Source organism: Strix uralensis, chromosome 4 (genome assembly GCF_047716275.1).
Source record: "Strix uralensis isolate ZFMK-TIS-50842 chromosome 4, bStrUra1, whole genome shotgun sequence".
In the NCBI taxonomy this organism is placed as follows: Eukaryota; Metazoa; Chordata; class Aves; order Strigiformes; family Strigidae; genus Strix; species Strix uralensis.
This window is the reverse complement of record NC_133975.1, coordinates 18,961,697-18,983,023: the sequence shown is the minus strand read 5'-3', so window position 1 is coordinate 18,983,023 and position 21,327 is coordinate 18,961,697. Positions and strand designations below refer to the sequence as shown.

General features: G+C 35.1%; 1 protein-coding gene across 7 annotated transcripts in view; it reads right to left on the bottom strand.

The window, feature by feature from the left end:
- SLIT2 (slit guidance ligand 2) overlaps positions 1 to 21,327 on the bottom strand; it is a 265,807-nt gene that overhangs the window by 100,076 nt on the left and 144,404 nt on the right. For all 7 annotated transcript variants that reach the window (XM_074865881.1, XM_074865883.1, XM_074865882.1 and 4 more), the window contains exons 5-6: positions 12,297 to 12,368; positions 1,290 to 1,361 (exon numbers count right to left, since the gene is read on the bottom strand). In XM_074865881.1, coding sequence (XP_074721982.1) covers positions 1,290 to 1,361; positions 12,297 to 12,368 — 144 coding nt within the window. The remainder of the gene's footprint in view (positions 1 to 1,289; positions 1,362 to 12,296; positions 12,369 to 21,327) is intronic.

The following is a 21,327-nucleotide window of genomic DNA, read 5'->3' as shown; positions in this document are numbered from 1 at the left end:
TGTCATATGTATGAGTTCCAAAGATAAAAATCTCTCAGAACATCAGGTTTACTGACAGACAACCAACAATTCATCAACTTTACTATTAGATGTAATATTGGACCTACAGTACATTTTCCATGGCTTTATACCAGAAAGTTAACAATAGGCTTGTCATTCTATGATTACAAAGTAAAAAAAAAAAAAAAAAAAATCAAATTTAGCTGTCAGATTCATTCACTCATAAGTAAGACCAACTATTGCTTAATAATAAAAAGCTTTACCACTGGCAGCTCACATATTCTTTTGTTTCTTGGACATACAGAAACTATCTATTGCCAGAGAAGCTTCTTTACTTCAGAATCTTACAAAAACCCAACCAAAAACCACAACAAAACCCCCCTCTCTTACCCCCCTCAAGTTGTTGTGATTTACCAAGTGTGATTCAAACTACCATGAACTCACTCACTAATACACAAAGTCTTTCACTTCTCTTAATGTAGAAAGCCCAGAAAAAATGTGACATTTTGACTGACAGAGAAAATATTTCAGGAATGTGTCCTGTGCCTCAGATTCTTTGAAAACTGAGGCACTTTGCTCGTTACAGTAACTATTTTCAGATCAGGGGTCACTGATGATAATTTCGTTACCTTTAACCTCACTGATGGCCACTTTGAGACAGTGAGAAAAAGTATGCAATAGAAGTATTGCAATACTAACATTTTCAGTGACATAAAAAAGATTCTTCTACACATATGCATATTTATACACATAAAATTTAAAATGTTAGAAAAAAGCAGTTTTTGTGGACATGTTAAACATCTTAACACATTAACACTAGTGCTTGATAGAAAAATGCCTCTGAAAAACATCCAGATAGTCAAATATATATAGTATATTTTTCCTTAAACTGAGTCTGAAAGATCAAATTGATGTCAGAGTACACAACAAAGGCAATCCTGAAAATGTTCAGCACTTCAACAGTGATGGATAATTTGCAAAATTAATTGGATTCATTAATAAGGCCACCCCCTGTTTAAAAGGAAAAATATTCTTTTTTTACAGTATCTTCCATGTGCTTGTTTTGTTTTTTTTTTTTTATTTATTTTAATGGCTGTCTTGCAGAGTAAAGGAATATCTCTGCCTTTCCATATCTTTTACCATTATACAGCACATTGCAGTGGATTATTTTAAGACATCTTTTCACTAGACCGTCCTGACACCAGGCTGCAGTTTGCAGATAAGCTTCTACATTAATACTCCCCAGATACTGAGCTCTTGCTACAAGTAAGAGATACGTGAATACTTACAGCACTTCCAGGTCACGCAGAGCCCTAAATGCCCCATCTTCAATACAGCTGATCTGGTTGTAATCCAGTTGCCTGTTAAACAGATTAGGAAGGTATTTGTAAGGGAGATGAGTGTTGGCAGTGTTAGGTGCAAAGAAAGCCTCCTGAAGGGCCGGCAGAGCTAGGCCACGCTAACTGAAACCCTCTCGCAAATACGCTCGTACGCTTGAGACTGTCACACAGCATGCTGGCCTGGATGCTGCCACAGAAATCCCTTTTTGTTCTGAACTGTCTGCGCAAAACAGCAGCACTGGGAAAGCTCCAGTAAATAATAACTGCACCTTATATTAAATGCCAAAGGAATGCAATTTCATTACATCAAGAAAAGCTATCCATTAAAAGCTCTCAGCGTCATCTTGCTGAAACAATTTCATTAAGGTAAAGGACGGTAAATCACTTAATGTCACACGCATCCCCTCGGTGACCTAACAGAATCCATTTATCAGAGCAGCCCAGCTGCATGTTAATTCCACCCACCGCAGCAGGGGCTGACGAGAGACACCACTTTTAGGGGTCTGTCTGTGTGCGTGCACGCCTGGACCGGGTGGGAGGTGCAGGGGTGTGTGTGTGTGATTTAGAATAATTACCTTCTAGAATATTTCTGTATGTAGAAACAATGGTGTCCAAGGTATTTACATACTTGGTTACTTATCTCCTTTAATTCTGCTCCAAATGAAACTAGTATTTCTGCTGTAACCTTCAGTATGTGGTTTTCTACGCACTTGGTACTCTCTGCAATTATATGCAGATAGGATGTTGTAACGGAGCACTTGAATTCTGGACATAAAACTCAGCAATCCATCCCATACATTATTAATCTTTAAGTATTAAGTTATGAAAAATTTACATTCATTTCTCTGAAGAATAATATTACCTTTTCAATTCAAAACATTGATACAGTACATACTGCCCAATTAAAAAAGTCTGCTGAAATTAACAACCATGCAAATACAAAATCCCAGTTTCTCTGCTGATAAAAGCTCTTCCTATAAATACTGCCACATGTCATTCACACTTCAGGGCATGACTTGCAAAGCAAAGAGGATACAAACCTCACTTTAAACAACCAGAAGATCTTCTCCAAGCCGGTAATTTGTCAGTGTCAGATAATATATGAGTAAATATGTGTGAACAATACTAAGAAAATGAACAAAATACAAATGAACTCTGCCCTTCTGTCTTTAATTATATATTAGCTAGCAGGGCTAATGAGGCTTTTACTAAAGTATTTTCAGTGATTCTTCTGAATCTATGATAACATTTTACTTTATTAATAAATCATCACACCCACTCTTGTATGTAATGTACCAACTTCTATAAAGTTCTTCTAGTTTCATCCATATTTTCCTTCTGAATTATTACTACACCAAAATAAAATATTCTCATAACTGTAACACTGTGTTTCTGTGTACTGAAAGCTAAATGCAAAGTATCATTTCTTGAATATGATCTTTAATCATTTTGGTGCAACGTTACAGCACCAGTGCTGCAGTGTTGGAATATTTCAGCCTACTTTCTCAGGCTCTTTCAATTTTTACTAATGAATTTCATTTAACAATTAAGTTAACAGCCTTTTTATTTTAAAGAGGTAAAATATATACACAGTACAATTCTCTAACCTCTCGAACAATTTATCAAAGCTATTTAAATTAGTACAATGGCATGAAATGTTACCCTTGACACAATACAAAAGAGAAATTGTTTCCAGACAAATTGGAAAAATCTTTTAATGCCATCAAATTTGCCTAATGCAGTCTGCAGGTTAATCTGTAAAAGGGTGAGCTGTATGTTTGCCCATATCTTATTATCCTTAGCTGTCAATGTATAAATCAGTGCTGACACAGCTTCTTCTAAATCATCCATATTATACACAAAGGAAAATCTTTTAACAGTAGAGAAAGCACTTGAGCAAATCTTGTCCTACACAAACTGAAAGGCAGATTTCTTCCACTAGACTGGCAGCAGTTGTGGTGCACCCGAAAACTTTTGGACTCCTTCCTTTAATGAGTCACCATGAGCACTACCTTAGTGAAGGGTGAGTTGTTTTCATTCAAATCTTCTTACCAGAAAGATTACTTTGTTTGCACTGAACTAATTAGCTGGTTTCGGTTTGGGGGAAGGGAATTTTGCAGGTGGGAGAGGAGAAATATTTCCTAGTTTTATAAATTATTGTCTTTGAAAGATACTACTGTCTTTATGTTTTAGATGATCTTCCATCAGCTACAACCATGATATAAAAGGATCAGACAAACACAACGAAGAACAATTGGCATGATATAAATTTTTTAAGCTATGAAAGGTACACGATGTTGAAGATTCTGTGCCTGGCTTGAATAGCAATTTATGGTATTTGTGTTAAGGTAAAGATATCCACTGCATATATAAACCAAACAGAAAGTTAGACAATATTTCACAACCAGCATATCATTAACTTATGATGTCTCTAGCAGATATACTGAAGCAGTCTGAATTTTTTTGGATAAGGCTGGTTCCTGATAGCAAGTTGTGAGTGCGCTATGACTTAAGACATAAGCAAGAATACTACAGAAAAAAAGCGCATACTTCTCTAATTTTATTTTTTATCATTTGTTTTTAGCATAATTACTTTCAAAACCACACATAAAAATCTACAATACTATAATGAAACTGTTTTCACCATTAAGTTATTGAGCATAGCAATAATCCTAACTCCATTTTAGAAAGCTTTTTTTCCCCCCTGAGAGCTTCTTTTCCTCTTTTCAAATTATTAAAACACCCCGAGAACAGAAGTTGATCAGATATGGACCAGCAACTATGGCCCATCATCATCCTTTCCCTCACCCCAGTCTCTCTGCATTATCTTCCCCCTCGCCCTATCTCCATGTTGAGTCTTTTCTGTGTGGGATCTCTCCATCCATTTGGAAAGTCGCTATTCCTTTCTGCTCCCCCTTCCACAAAGCAGCTGATCACCTTCAGCAGTGCCATTCCTATGAAGCTCACAAAATGCTGAACAACAGCTGTTACATTCAAAGTTTTTCCGTTGTTGCAGAGAATTAATTAGGTTTTGCACCCATATCTTCAGCATCACCTGGGTATTTCATGTACTTACTAACCTACTGCTACTTAAAATGTTGTTTATGTGAGTTCAGCTATAAGAACTAGTAAGAACTAAATAAAAAGCATTCAATTAGTAAGAAAATGTCTCCTTTAAGAGGTTTTTTATTTATTGCTTATGCTGATACATCTTACATTGTAGGAACATGTTGGTAACATATTTTCTTCCCTTTTAGCATATGTTGTCTACCATATAATGATAAATAAATACCTAAAAGTAAACCTTGTTATCCCACAAAAAAAGCATTTAATGACTAACAGAAGATGTTGCACACATTTGAAAACCACTACCCTCATACAGAAAAAATTGTTATCTGACTCTGACAGAATAAACCTCCTTTACTCATTCCTAGAAGCTGTGTCAAAAGTTGGGACAATTTCAGTCAATCTGTCTGCTTTACTCTCCTGCCCTTCACAGCTTGAGGACACTGTGGTCCCATGCAAGAGAGGTACCGTGAAGCTTTACCTAATTCTCCTTTGTTCAGAAACGATTATAATCTCCTCATGTATCAACCTAATGGTAAGCCTTGTTTAAAAAGTCATCAGAAAAAGTTAGAAGACTTTCTAGATCCCTATGGTAGCTTCCTCCCCAGTAAAACATTTAGGAAAAGTTTCTAGTTTTAGCACATCGTATGCTGGATTTCATATCATTAAAATTTTTCCTTGGGAAAAGAGCAGAGTGCACGATATTTATCACTGTAATACAATTTTTGGAAACAGTCACTGTTTTCAATGTCTCATATTTTTTACAACAGAATGGAGTTATGTTTCCTATTTGTCAATTCCCTTCTCAATTTCAAGAGGAATCAATAATTGCAGAAGCATTACTTAAGATGTAACAAAACCATGTAAAAATTTATTCTAACTTTCTATCAAACTTCAGAGAACTGCTTGTTTCCCATGACTATTACTATCTATCGTGATTACTCCTTCATTTGGAAGTCAAGAGGGCTTTTTTCTACTTGCTGTTTATTTTGCTAATGTAATTCATTTTTTTCTTTGCTAAATTTTCCCTGTAAAACATTTTGAATGAATAATTTTTTTTCCTAATATACATAATATAGCAAATGATTAACCTTTTTCTTTTATCCCAAAATTAAAAAGCAAGACTTGCAAGTCTTCCAAGTAAGACATAAGTAAGTATTCCAAGTAAGGTATACTTGCTGAATAAACTAGAAGAAAAGGGAGAACAGAGCTACAGTTCAATTTCTCTATCCCCTCAAAATTGTCTAGCACTCTACTTGGCTAAACCCACAAGTATCTTCCAGGAGCAAAACAAAAAACAAAAAAAAAAAGTCAAAATGAAACAGAAGAATGCCATGAAAAGGAGGATGAGCACAGAATGAACAATCTATAAGTTATGTGATGCAAAGATACTATCACATCAGTATGACTTCCCAGAAATAATGCAGTTTAAGAATTAGATGACAAACAGTATCAAGAATTTTAGAACATAGCGGGCAAATATATTCTTGTTCTAGCATGGAAGCCATATTAAGCACATATCCCATGAAAGTTGTGTCAGAGTGGTTTATTTAAATATTAATTAGAAAACCTTTATCTCTAGAACCATTTCCACTTGGTTACTCTACATATGAACAAACCTCCTTGCAAGTCTCTGCAACATCATTATGTCTCCCTGTTTAGTAAAGCAGAGGCAGTCTAACTTTCCAAAGTAGTGTAGATACAAAAGGGCCTAAAGGCTCCTGAGAGTCCAACTAACTTTTTCTTGAGACTTCAACATTAAACGGAAGCATAAACTGATTTTCTTTAAAATTCAAATCCTAAAAAACTGTTTGCATTATTCTTGACACAGCCAAATTAATAAAGATAAAAATGAATCCAAGACTTCCTACAACAGTTGATCAACTCAGATCAAAATAATCTTCTACCTCAATTTGCTTTGTATTATCACAGGAAAACCTATGGGAAACTGCATAAACCACAGTGACATTTGGTACTTTTCCTAGTGAAAGCACAGGTAAATTCAGATACCATGTAAAATTTTGCGTAAGTCTTGGCACTTGACTTAGCAGCTGAAACCACACTTAATTCAGCTGCCTAGGTATTATTTACCTAACATTTATTGTCATTCAAATAAATACCTGTTTCAGATAGATTTTTAGATTCTACCTATTTTAGACTTTTACTTATTGGTTCAAGTGCCAAAAAGACTTGCAAGAGAGCTCTTGATTCACATTCAGAGATTTCTGATTTGAAACATCTTCAAAGCCAAATACCCTGCTTGATTTAAAAACGTAATTGACTTTAACATTTCATAAATGAGCTATTTGTTAAAAAAAACACCCTGTTTTCAGCAGGCAAATTTTAGGAAAGTAGTCTGTAATGAAAATAACTACTTTAAAAATAGTATTGAAATGTTATTTATTTAGTCAGAAAGAACAACTTTTTTTTTCCCAAAGGCCACAAGGTCAGTGACCTGTTTGGCAACAAGAGTTTTAGTAGGCCCCAGAAAACTGTACCTATTCTTTTCTTCATTTCTTCAGAGCTATTTTTGACTTTAACAAAAAAATGAATATATTTCATGAACATCCTCTAAAAAATCCTGTCTTGATGTATACCTGAAACACAGGTGACTGAACAGGCTAGTAGTTGAATTAAGATTCCCAGTAAGAACAAGCATGAGAAATATGCCAATTCTAAATTATTAAAGCATGTCTTAGACAAGCAGTGCATTTGAATCAGCACTCGTACAGATGAGTAGACAAATGTATTTCCAGTTGCAGTGGAATTTTGTGCATGATCTGAGCCGAAATCAGTAACTAGAACATCTTCAGCAGGACTCTGGTTTTTTTGACTGCTAATAAAATTGAACTTAAAAAATGTCCAGCCATTGCCAACAATGATTAATACAAAATTCAGTTCTACCTTTAGTGACAATGCCAGTTTTAAATCTTTCACAATCAGCATAAAAGAGGCATCAGGGCAACACCAAGTAATATTAATCAAGGTTTTGAAGAAAGGTTAGTGTAATCGGAAGGACTTTGATTGGATGTTGGTGTCTGTCTCTCTCTTCACTAATTCTCCATTTTCCCAGCCAATTTAATCTGTGAAGCTACTATATTTCCCTGCAGCCTTTTTCCTTGGGGTGACAGTTACAGTGTCCCCCACTTGTTGGGAAAAAATGGAACCAAATGAACACAAAGGCACCAAAGAAGAGAGTAGTTGAAAGCAAGGCTAGACTGTGACAAGAAAAACAGGGCAGGAGCTATGAAAATAATCCTTGGTATTTTTGGTATCATTTGATGTTGCATATATTTAGTATCACAGTTCTGCCATGATGTTGGTGTATTCCTTTCCATCCTCTGCCAAATATCAATTACACAGTGGAAGAGAAAGTTGTAATCTTAGAAAATTTTACATACTTCAAATGGAAATGTCATAATGTAATTTTACCAAAATCATCGGACCCGGGGCCAAAATCTACTTCTTAAAAACTGAGCATAGCACTATTGTTCTTTCTGTGATGTTCCATATTTGTTTGCTTTTTAAGACCACTTATTTTCTTCCTAGTAACCAGATTCAAAAAACAACCCATCCAAAATTATAATCTGGGCAGCTAAAGCATTTTCTTACCATCTTAAATACAAATAAAAATCCTGAGGTTGGAGAGATGTTAAACATCTTTCACATCCAGTGTGAGTACTGTATCACCAGGGAGGGTTATGAAACCATCATTAACATGTATATTAAAATATCTGTGCTTAATTTCCAATTTATATGATAATTTCTATTTATTTTTTGAAAACAGTGGGTGCCACTGTGTTCTCTGAACCTAACTTCTTGGTGCATATTCTTCTCCCTGAAAACGTAGCAAGTTAGGAGTAACTTTCAGAATTATATTTCCAGAACTTGCACCCTAATTTCTGTCAAGTTCCAGATCAGCAGCTATACTAAAAGTGGATTATTCTTGAAGTCATTGCCCTTGAACAGGAAAATCAAGACTTTGAGACAGAGTGGCTAGTTTTTTTCCCACATTTGAACTGCCAAAATACTGGATACTGAGCTTCCAGTTTGGGGAACCTGTACAAAATAAGGTTCCCTCATTTTTTTGCCACTTTTTCTGAAGAATGTGATTCATTACCAACAATTGGGCTGTACTGGCAAGAGTGAAGCCAGGATGCTCTGTCTAGCATGTGTGAGATGACATCTAAGCACTGCATCCAGTTTCAGCCTCCCTAGTAGGGGACAGACATTGACACACTGTGCTGAGTCCAACCAGGGCCACCAATATGGGAGTGCTGGAGTAGGTGATATTTGGGGAGAGTCTGCAAGAACTGCATTTATTCAGCCTTAAGAAGAAAGGGCAAAGGGGGGATCTTATTTGCTGCCTACAACTGCCTAAAGGGAGGATATAGACAGAGCCAGACTCTGCTCAGTTATGACAGGCAAGAAACAAGTTGGAAAATGGGAAATTCCCCTTAGATATAAAGTAGGTTTGTGGGGCCTGATGGTTTTTCAGGGTTTTTTTGTTCTTTTTACTATGAGGGTGTGGCAGGTTGCCCAGGTTGTCAATTCTGATAATGCCTTGCCCATTTTGCTTTTATCTTCTACAGAAACTATACTGTGAAGGTTATTAAGAAGATGTCCAGAAAGGAAATATGGCCATATTTCATGGAAACTAGACAGAATCTTCTTAGAAACATCAAGAGGATTCTAGAGCTAACTTGTTAGCAGGAAGGCAAAAGATCATCGTGGTATCATCAACTTTTAAGGAAGCAATTTCCTTCAGATAATATGAGTTAACATCTAATTCCGTTTGCTCTGCAAAGACTAGAAGAACATACAAATAAGATGCTTTCCAACTCCTGATTCAGACGGGGAAGTATTTAGGGGGAGTGAGAGAATGGTGAGTCTCCATTCAGGAACATAAAATATGTAATGAGGTCAAATTCGGTGAGATTTGTAACCTGCCTTTGAAACAGCTTACTAGAACTACTGTATGGGATGCTTATCAATCATTGCATTTAAAAAAAAGTCTCTAATTTATATTGAAATTGCTGTAATTGTTACACAAAGCAAATCTTGAATTTCCAGGTCTAATATAGGCTCCTTTACTCTTTGTACCTTCACCTATCTCTTCCATAAGTTTGGTTAACATCTTTAACATTATGCTCAACTACTGGGCAATTACAGAAGAATTGCCAAAATTAGAACAAATATTCAATTCTGTTTATGACAGTTCTCCATAACTATATACAAATATTTGGTGCCTGGACCTTAGGTTAATCACCCAATAGATGCTAAATTCCTCCATAGAATCACAGAATCATTTAAGTTGGAAAAGCCCTTTAAGATCATTGAATCCAACCATAAAACTAACACTGCTAAGTCTACCACTAAACCAAGTCCTTAAGTGCTACATCTACATCTTTTAAACACCTCCAGGGACGGTGACACAACCACTTTCCTGCACACCCTGTTCCAATGCTTGATAACCGTTTCAGTGAAGAAATTTTTTCCGAATACCCAATCTAAACCTCCCCTGGTGCAGCTTGAGGCCTTTTCCTCTCATTCTATCACTTGTTACTTGGGAAAAGAGACTGACATCCACCTTGCTACAACTTCCTTTCAGGTAGTTCATGTCATAGTTTCCTTTGTTTGCAAAGTGATGCTTTCTATACCCATTGCTTATCAACTGTCTCCTTAATTTTCTTGAACAATGAAATAAAAATAGTAAAATTCTTGCCATTGCCCTTCTCTAAGTGTAATGTCCAAGCCCAGATGGAAGGTTAGGGTTCAGATCTCCTTCTTGCCTAAGCTTCTGGAAAGGCACAATGGCCTGATCTAGCCACATAAATGTTGTGCTAGAATCCACCCAACTCACCCCATGAATTCACTCATCATTCTGATACTCACATCTATACCTCACACAAAATAAGGTGCTCTTCCTTATAGGACTGTAGGTAGCATTTACAAGACAGATAAATGTATTTCTTAGTACTTTCAATTGTAGTGGGATCATAAAGATTTCAGATTAGAGGTTTGGTGGGGGTTTTTTTCCCCTTTTTTCTTCCCCTGGGACCACCAGTAAAGGAGATACATTTAGTATTTATGCTATCACAATAAACTATATGCCACAGATACAATTTGGACTTTGTGGAAATGCTGTGGCCTTTATGTTTTGTTTTGTTTTGTTTTTAAATTATCTCCCCAAAGAGAAAGGCTTTAAAGCGTGGATCTACTGTTTTATGCAAGTTTAGGATGTAATTCAGGATCCTTACCTTGAAAATACTCACCAAGATAGAAATATTATCATAGGTAAAGATTAGCATGCTAGATCAGTTTCTGACTGGAACTATCTCTCAATATATAAGTATATTTATCGCATTCTAAAATACTGCCCTGCCACTAGAAAATTCTCAATGATGCTGTTTCTTTTACTACCAGAGTTCCTTTCTGTAGCTGTATCAACTTTTGAATATAAAAGAACATGCAGAAAAATGCAGGCTTCTCCTTGTAGTCAAGCCTCTTTTAGACCATGGCTAGTGATGAGACCAGTTCTGAATAGAAACTCATAAAACATCAATTAAAAAGCAACAAAGCTACGGTGAGAAATGCTTGTATGTTTTTGAACATAATAGATTTGAACAGAATAGTTTTTCCACTGAGATGTGCTAGGGTTTCACTGTGGGGAAGAACAGTATACAAACATGGTTAAATTAAAAAAAAAAAAAAAAATTGGTAAATATCATATCAAGTAGGCCAAACTCTTGGGCATGCTGCTAAATCTTTGAAAAAATGTCCTCCTAACCAATTTGTGTGCAGTGCTGCGGGCAGCAGAATGAAGTGGTGTCCATCATAGGAAGACAGAAATGCAAAGGGCTTCCTGTCCAGTCCCCTCTCACTGGGGATACATCACATCATCCCTTTCATAATCACAGCACACTCCATTTTCAAATTAGTAGAACTAGAAAGTTCATCTTTCTTTTAACACTAGCAGCTTCAATGAATAAAAAGTATTTCAATAGAAATTACATGAAAACCTCATGTAATGGCCTAATACTTCCCTATTTTTATTGATGCCACGATAGCAATTATATTTTTTCACAGCTGCATTACACTGGCAGCTCCATAGTCTTTCTGGAACCTACTGGTGTATGTCCTCTGTCTTTGTTGGTTGTTTATAAGTGATAAGTCCTCAGCTTACAGCAGGGGTTATAGGTTTTGAGTGCATGAAATTATATTTCCTACTATACAAGTTCATCACAGTCTTCTGGGCGTTCAGGTCTTTCAGTACAGTAAACTGATATAACACTCTAAACAGAAAGTTGAAAAGTCACTGCTTTCCTTTCTCTTGAAACTCACATATTTCCACATTTAGAAGCCATAAGAATTCAAAACCTGCCCATGAACTTCAGGGTCACTATCTCCAGGAAAGTATCTGTCTTTTAGAAAAGACTTGCTTTACCACAGAAGAAAACTGTCACACAAGTACAAAAGCATATGCTATCAGAACTAAATAATAGCATGACTTTTCTTTCTTTCATACAAGCAAACAAAAGTCAAACTCTTAGAACCAAGGCAAAATGATTTTTTCCACATGAAACAATGAAATATTTAAAATAGCCTGACATTCAAATATTAAACTCAGGTTACCATAAACAAATAGTTATAATGCCTTGTTGTATTCAACTCCATTTCAATGTTTTGGATTTCATATAGGGCAATTTTAGGATGCTTAAAATACCTTAAAGTATTTTGCCAAAACAAATGGTAAGTGTTGGTTTTATGCAGAGATTCCTTAATCAGCTATAAAAGTGCTTAGGAAAAAGATATCTGATACAACAAAAGGACACTGTATTGACAAAGCATTATCATCAGAATATATATAAGGAGGAGGAAAATACTTACAGATTTTTTATGTCTACTGCTCCTCGGAATGCCTTCCTTGGTATCGCTTGAATCTGATTTTCACTAAGATCACTAAGAAAAAAAAATTAAAGTTAAAGTCTGCCTTACATATTTCTTTCTGTGTATAATGAAAGAACCATTAAGAAAATAATTTCAGCCATTACAGTTTAGTCGATGTTTCCAATGAAGTTTATTTTATTACCTTAACTGATATGTAATTGAAGAAAAAGAAGCAGCAATAATAGTCAAATTAGTTTATCTGTGTTGCACTAAGTAACTCCTTTACAAAACAACAACATATATGCCAAACAAAAACCAGAAGCATTACATAATTTAACAATGAAGGTCAAATTGATTTAATTTTCAACTGGGTGATTTCACTTTTCAACCCATTTCAAACCCATGATATCAAATGTTTGATAATATGTTCAGCTTTATGCAAGGAAGACTGAAAAGCAGCAAAAAGAACAAGCAGCGAGCTATTGAGAAATAACGATTAAGCTGTGTAACATCTGAGACCAATATACTTCTGACTTTGTTTCAGAGTGGTAAGCACCATATATTTTAAAAGAAGACGTTAAGAACCATCTTGTAGCAGATATGTAATGCTCCTCTCCAAAATCCCTGCATGACCACACAACCTGAAACTAGTATCTTTCCAAATGAGAAATTTTATTAAAATGATTATAAAATTCTTATTCAGTAATATTTTGCTATATAAATATAATTATATCTAAATATAATATTTTTGCTATATATATTTTTCTGAAATTTAGAAATATTTTTGGCTTTCACAGTTCCATATTGGAAATAAAATCTAGAGAACTTAAGTAAAGACAGTAGCAGAGGAGACAGCAAAAAAAAGGAAAACAAAACCAAACTAGAATCCAGGGGTTTTCATTTATGCTATATGCCATTAAGAAATAATGCAGTGCAATAGGAGAAAATCAATATATTAGAGCTGTTATTGCTATATCTACACCATGTGCAGTTTGGAGGTTTCACTTTAGACAACAGTTTGATACCCTGGACCAAACATACCTACCACACACTTGGTTCATAAATGTCTGAAGGCCTTCAAAGTGACCTATCTACCATGGCATCTTAAAATTATGAAATCAGACCTTCTTTTGGAGGCCTTCAGAGATGCACCTATCTATAGACAATACGAGGAATACAAGAAATTACATGAAGAGGATTGTTGAGAATCTGAATAAAATTTAGAATGAAATCAGGTGCATACAGGCTGTCTCTATACTAATTTTCAGCCCGTTTGCAGAACAGTTTTACTGTGGCTAACTAGATTTCATTATGCTAAACTCAAATCAGGAGCTTCACTCCAAAAGCACATTAAAAGCAATCCGACCCCTAACAGTAGTAAAGTTTCACAATGTCTTGCTTTTTAGAGACATCTCTAGATGACCTTTTCAGAGACAGCTTTTAGGAGAAACATTGCAAAATGGTGCATAGAAATAAGAGCTCTAGTTCAGATGAAGTGAGTAAGCAAGAATCATTTAGTTGATTAGACATAAACAGTCATGTTTTTGACATATTCTTTCCCTAAAACGTAATCTAGCATGAGTTCTTATTTCCAGTTATTAGTAATCACTCCTGAAGATCTTTCAGATTAACTTAAAAAAAATAATTTGAGAACTTTATAAAACCCCACACTTCCTGACTTTGAAAAATTTATATAATTCTTCTGAAAATTATTCTACATACACTCACAACTCTGTTTTATCCAATTCATTGTTAATTTACGGAAAATCACATTCTAATCTTTCATAGCTTGTGCATCTAACTGCACTGCAATATCTTGGAAAGTATATTTAAAACTAGACCCAATTTTACTATTATTAACCATGTGTGAAAAACGAGAATCTGTGAGCTGTGATTTAATTTTCAAGCCTCCTAAGTAATCTTGAAATGGGATATGACTGCACTGGTCTGACAATAAATTCAATGGCAATGAATGAAAAAGCAGCCTTCAGCATTTGTTACGGTAACATGATTTAACAGCCTACTTCCTTTAAAAAAATTCCATTATAAGTTTAAACAGCAAATATCTATATTTACACTTCTGTTTAATTGGCTAATACACTTTACCTATATAAAAATTGTGCGTAAAGAGGTTAAGTTAGCAATACTGATTTGTATCATGATCAATGATTAGTTTATAATACAGACATATGTATATATCTATGTAAACCACTGCCATACTCATAAATATACACTACAGGAGGTAATGGGTAATGGTGCATTATGCTTTTTATGACAGTTAATAGAGTATCATAATTCACCAATTTATATAATTAAAAAAGTGGAAGATAACAAGATTGAGACAAAATGTAAATTATTTTTTAAAATCTAATAAAAAGTCGCAGCAGTCAAAATCCTTCCTTGACTAAATGCAAATCTTAGCACAAAAGCAAGGACTTACAAGTAACAGCTACTGAGCCAGGTTCCTCAATAAACAATTCACTGAGGTTGTGTGTGTGCATATGTACGTCTGCTTGTATGCACATGCAAAAGACAGCAGACTAACTAACTAATTGCATGCTAGATTTACCACTGGGTCTACACAGTCAACATCATTTCCATGTAGCACAGGCTCATGTAGACTAAAGTACAGTGTTCTCTGCTAATTTTAGCACATTTGAAATGTAAACTACTTGGATTGCAAAGGTTCCCAACCTTGCTGTGGAAGGCACTGCTTAAATCATTCCTCTAAACATGAAGAGCTAAGTAAGGTTGGCAAACGTAATTTTCCAAGACAAAGTTTTTTGCAATGCATCTGCTGTTTTGTGAAACTTTCTTGGAACTGTTTATGTAACAAAAGTGTAAGTTATTCATTCATTTCTTCACTGCAAAATTCTACCTCTCATAAAAAAATACGACTTTCAACACATAATTTATGCCTCCTTATAGCAGGAAAGTTTTCAGTAATTATTTATTGATTGCTTGAAGTTTTCATCTGCTCAGTCTAGAAAGGTTTCCTTATAAAAACCTTGAGGGGCTTAAACAAACTCAACTTTTTCTTCTTGCATAAATTACACCTGCATTTCACACTGTAGACCTAGGACTCAGTAAGAAGTTGCTGTGTGGTCTTTTTTATGATGTTTTAACTTATTCCACTGCAATTCTGGGATCGCTCACAAAAAAGGTCACAAGCAGCACAGGGTGCACTGTGACTATCTGGGGAAATGGGTTAAAAATCTATTTTGTAGATAAAACCAGACAATTTTGCCGGCCATTATGTTACATTGATTTGACTTTGCATCTTATATTCTGCAGTGAAGAAAGTTTCAAACCTCCTTTTCAACCTGATGGTCACTGTTTTCCTGCACTAATAACTATGTAAACTTCACCTCCCATTTCAAAAAGATGCAGCATTTGAATACTGAGTATAACTGATAAAGACACTTGGTACCCCTAAAATGAAAGAAGCTGTAAGCATCTCAGTAAAATTTGTCACAACAGAACAACCTACTTGTACAAGAACAAATCTGTATTTTTGAAAGACATAAACCTGTCTTCCCATTTGAAACCAGCAATCTGACCAAGATACTTTCATTGGAACAAATTACTCTCCATTATTATTACATCCCAAGACCTTACATCAAAATCCAGCACACCTCTGGAACAGTGGAATTGATTAAAATATGTTTTGTATACTGCTAGAGTGAAAAAGCCAAGGGTATCCTACAGATTTTTTTTTACATATATATAAAAAGTTGTTTTGAAGCTGTTTAGTAAGATGTTTTGAAGAATTAATCTTTATGCAGATTCTAGTTGTCCTACAGGCCTCTTTCAACTAAATATGATATCACTCCTAGAGAGATATATTCCAAATGACCGTCTGAAGTGGAGTACCTTAGACACTGACCCTTCAAAAAAATTCCTTAGTGCAACCTTGTGGGCTTCATTCATTTCATTCACTGGCCAGCAGAGCATCTTCAACCATCCAGCCTCCCATGCACCTCCCTGCTCATACACTGTCAAACCAGTGCTCGGGGCCAGAACTGTCATATGTAACTTCAGTCTCTTTTACTGTGAGATGTACTCAAGGAGAGGTCTCAGGCTTGTTACCTCAAGTCAAAAGGTGGGACAGTAATGTTGGGGTTAAACAGCAGATTTGCACACAAAAAGCCATCTGGGCAAGTTAGGCTGGCAGCAGCTGCAAAAGGCTCTTTTCAGAGAAGGCACAGACGAGCACCTGTTCTGCTCTAGATGCAACTGCACCATCCTGTTCATAGTGGTTTGTTTCAGCTATGTTTAAGCTGTGTATATGTCAAGCATTCTTCTGAGATGTAATATTCTGGCTGCAACCCCATTTTCTCAAACGCAAAAGGAGAAAACCAAATCCATACACCAAACCAAGCTCAATTCCACTTTAAATGAAGACACAGAGAAGAATACACTAAGATATCTCAGTTTTTGCCCAACTATAGTGATGCTTTGAAAAACTTGCATACTTTTTCCCCCACAGAAGGTAAGGTGTGTGTTTCTAAATCAGAGACTAAATATGTTGCACTTAAAAAACTTTTTTTTTTTTTTAATTAACATAGTCTATCCAAGTATTCAAACTCATCAATAAAACCAGAGAAATACTATAGCCTCTCTAAGATCCGTTATCAAGTCCTGGAATTATTGTACTTACATGAAATATAATTTATTTTTAAACAAACCGGGTCAAGGCAATTTATGTGCAATGTATACTGATAATCACATATGCCTCAGTTTTTAAACTGATATCCAAATATTAAGGATTTAATTCTGGTATTTTCAATGACACTACAGTAGGACTTGTCTAATTTGAAATTATACCTGAAAGAATGTAGATTTCTTTATTTCACAAACCAATGTAATAGGAAAAAAAATTAGTAACAAAAAACATTAAATCAAACCTCTCAGTCCACCCTCCCCCCCCAAATTATCTTCCTCTTATGTATTCAGCTAATTATTTGTTTTGCTCTGGAATACGTTAGTAATCATAATGCATTATGCTTTGTGGAAACAGAGAAAGACCTTGCCAAAACCTTGCTACTACTGAATCCTTCCTAAAAACAGGATGGAGATGTTACATTTCTGTTCATCGTATTTACTGGTTAGTAGATAGAAGTATATCAGGAAAAAAAAAAAAAACAACCTAGAATCCTGTTAACATTTGAAATTCATACCAATAGAATATAATAACCTATTCCCACAGAAAAACTCAAAAACTTATATATGTTTTTGCTTTTTTATCTCAGGATAAAGCCCTCAGATAACCTGATATTAATGACGCTGATGGAGTCCTTCAGCACTTAAAAAGTGCAGACAGTACTGCATTGCAGCTATTTTATTACTCACCATGTATGGTTCCCAGTTGAATATCCCATTTACCCTTAAAAGGAGTGCTAAATTTTTAATTATATAAATTGAAATACCACATATAATATCTATATTGTATGCTGTTAAGGTTGTATCACAGTTTTCTTGTGTGGCTAAAGCCATTGTTCGTTCTGAAACAATAAATCTTTTGAAGATGGCAAAGCTGCTTGTAAATTTAATTACTTGTAATTTTATTTTCCTCTATGGTTTAACCTCCCTCTGTGTCTGACCAGCGATATCATAAATCTATACTGCCATTCTCTACTTTGTAAAATACTGAGTACTGGGAATGAGTAATGTGTCCTGATTTTTAAAGGAAAAGGCAGAAATACTGAGTCAAACTAAATATTGAATACTTACCAGTCTATTTATGTCAGTTCATAAAAACTGCTCAGAAGGTGGCTATTCCATGATCAACACCCTTAATAATTATTTAAACATATGTGACACAAATAAAGTAAGCCTTGCTTAGTACTTCTCTCTTACTGGAAAACAAAAGTTTTAACAGTACCTAACTATATTCTGCAAGAAATCTCCCATGCCCATATAAGGTGACAAACTATCATAGATAATGAGACTATATAGGGCAGTCAAAGAAATAAACAGATAAGAATATCTTTAAATTATTTGAATGAAATTCAAATATATATGAATTTGGACATGGGGATTTTCACTTGGAATACAAAGGTGGTGAAAAAAATATATACATATTTCAGAATAGGATAGTTCAGTTGGAAGGGACAAACAATAATTATCTATTAGTCCAATCAGATAATTTTGGGGGAACAAATAACAGCTTCTTTTTTATGAACATAGGTATCAATTGGATATTTATCCCAAATAATAAAACTAACTAAACAACTCATAGATGAATACCAAATAGCTCTCTCCTTTTCAGCTGTTTTTGCAATGATTTGCTTTTTCCTCAATACTGTTCAGTGTTCCTACAACATATCTGTATCTGGGTACACCTTAAAAAGTAGAGAAATTTAGGTGGCAGGGAGAAGACAGACACTACTTGTTCATTAAGGAGCTCCTTGCAGAGAGAGCCTGTGAACAGGCTCTGGCACAGGCTACTCGCTGGATTCTAGACTTCATTAAGATGTCTATGAGGTCTTGCATGGCCCAAGACACTTCTCCAGCCTCAATCACCTTAATGAGGCACGCCATCTAAAACCTCGAAACTATTCCAGAACAAGACCCAGGTTTGCAGGAGCTATCATTTATTCCCTTGGCTTTGATGTTATGGAAAACGAAGAACTCTGCCTCACTGGGAGACTCTTGAAGACACCAGCAGGAAAACCTAACCTCCCAAAAGGCGAGAACATGCTGTGATGTGACAGCATAAGAAAAGTGAGCCACAGCCGCAAGTTTCAACCGTGTCTTGATATGTCTCAGGAGAAGGATGGAAAGAGATTACTTCATGTTATCATTAATGCTGGCAGCTGCCTCTCTTTGCAAAAGCTACCGTAGCAGTGGGCTTTCCAATGCAAAGAGGACAGAACGAAATGGCAAAGTAGTTTTTTTGTGTTTCACTGGATCTCTGATTTGAATTTCAATCCTAAAATGCCAGAGAGTTTTGCATTTTCTAAATTTGAATAATAAATATGTATTTCTACTCTGTATTAGGTGGTTTGCATTATCATGAAAAACTTTTGATCAGATTTTTTTTACTACTCATGAACGTTCATTTATCATCACGCAACCATACTTTGAAATTGCAAAGTTCCAGTATGACTAGGAATCTAATCTAAGGCCTTTTCTGAATGTTACAGAGGCACGCTTTGGCAACCACTAGTTTTATTGTATTAGGATAAGGTATGTAAGCATGAAAATTATTTTCAGAACTATGTAACAAGAATCAAACCAAAGTACATAGTCTTCAAGAACACACCTCTGCTACTGAACTATTACATTATAGTGTAAATGCAGGGAGAGTATCCTGAAGAGATAGTTCCTCTAAAATTAATAGCTCAGGTGAAATGAACCTATTGAAGCACATTTAGAATTGCATTATGGTAGAAATATATCAAATTGTAGCATGAGCTTACCAAAAAAACATGAATGTATTGATCTATAACACAACAGGTTTTTATCCCATGTTCAGCAAATATATTAATATATGAAAACAAGTAAGTACCTTTCCAATCAGTCAAATTAGGCTTTATCCAGTTAATTGTTACAGTACTGACGTGTTTGGCTTTATAGAGTTACTGTATAACAAATTACAGCACTGTATCACTTATTTATGAAGATAATCTTATACCTAAATGGCTTCTCATGTCCTTTTAGCAAGGCATAGGTTTTTGGAAGGTCTACAAATCAATTAATACAGACAGAATAAGGAAATGTTTAAAAAAATGTATCCTTAATTCAGTCTAAACTCTTGTTCTGAAAAAAAACAAAACAAAACCAAGAACTCTGCTGTACCATTATTCTTTGACTATGAAATAAACAATTTAGCCCTCTATTAATTTCAATGATTTTTTTTCTGTTCTTCAGTAAAGCATCCACTGCAGCTATTCCTCTTCATAATGAAGATACAAAAGGAGTCCAATTCTACCAGCAGTAGCGGCTGTGTCTCTAGGCACATATTTATCTCCTTGTGAACACCAAAAATATGCATTATAAATTCTAGCATTAGTTCTGTAAATCATTATTGCTGGTCATATGATCATTCCAACCTGCTTCCCATAAAAGAAATAAAATTTCATGTCTGAGAAAGCCACTATTAACCTCCCTCTACAGATGGAGAAACCAAGGTAGCATGTATCAGTGACAGTACGTATCAGTACCATGCTGAGGAGCATAAAGCAGATGAGAAAAATTTAGATCACAGAATTGCAGGTTCTCTCTGCATCACTAATTTCCATTTGCTCTGTTGACTCCCTAGAGATTCAGATGCTGTACATAGCAGACACATAATCTAATCTCGCCCTAAAGGAGGATCACTCCCTACGCCATGGTGTGCTACACTGCCCAAGTGAATATTTCATATTTCACATTTCACAACATAGGGCAATCACCACTGCAATAGGACAGAATTATGTGAGTCACAGCAACTCCTATGGTAAAGAATGAATCTTCCTCTTTTCCAAGAATATTCAGACTGAATTTCCCTGTTCACTTTCATCTCTCACTTTTTAATGACACCACTTTTGATGATATCACTGAAGTTTCTTTCATTCTTAATACTTCAGGTTTTTTAAACGTTATGTATTTATAAATCTGTAATTGAATCAAAATATACTTCTTATTATAGCTCTTGGTACATTATTATTTGTATTATTTAAGCAGCAGATATTTCTATCCATTTTATCTATTTACTTATTAAAGCAGAGGTGGAGATCATTTATACATACAGTATAGAATGTATACATCAAAACAGAAAAACTAATGCACTAAACAATAGGAGTACTGGTAGCCTGGTAATCTCCAGAGTTTATCAGTACCATCAACCTTAATATTTAGGATAAGTCATCAAAAATTTAAATTATGACAATTAGTGCTGATCGTTTTTTGTTTAAGAAACAGCCTGACTCCTTTTACCTATCCAGTATAATATTATATTGACTTGTTTATAATTTTGAGTATTAGTAATTTCTGCAGAATGAAAATAGCACAGAGTGCAAGTACTAGGCCTTCTTACTTTTTAATA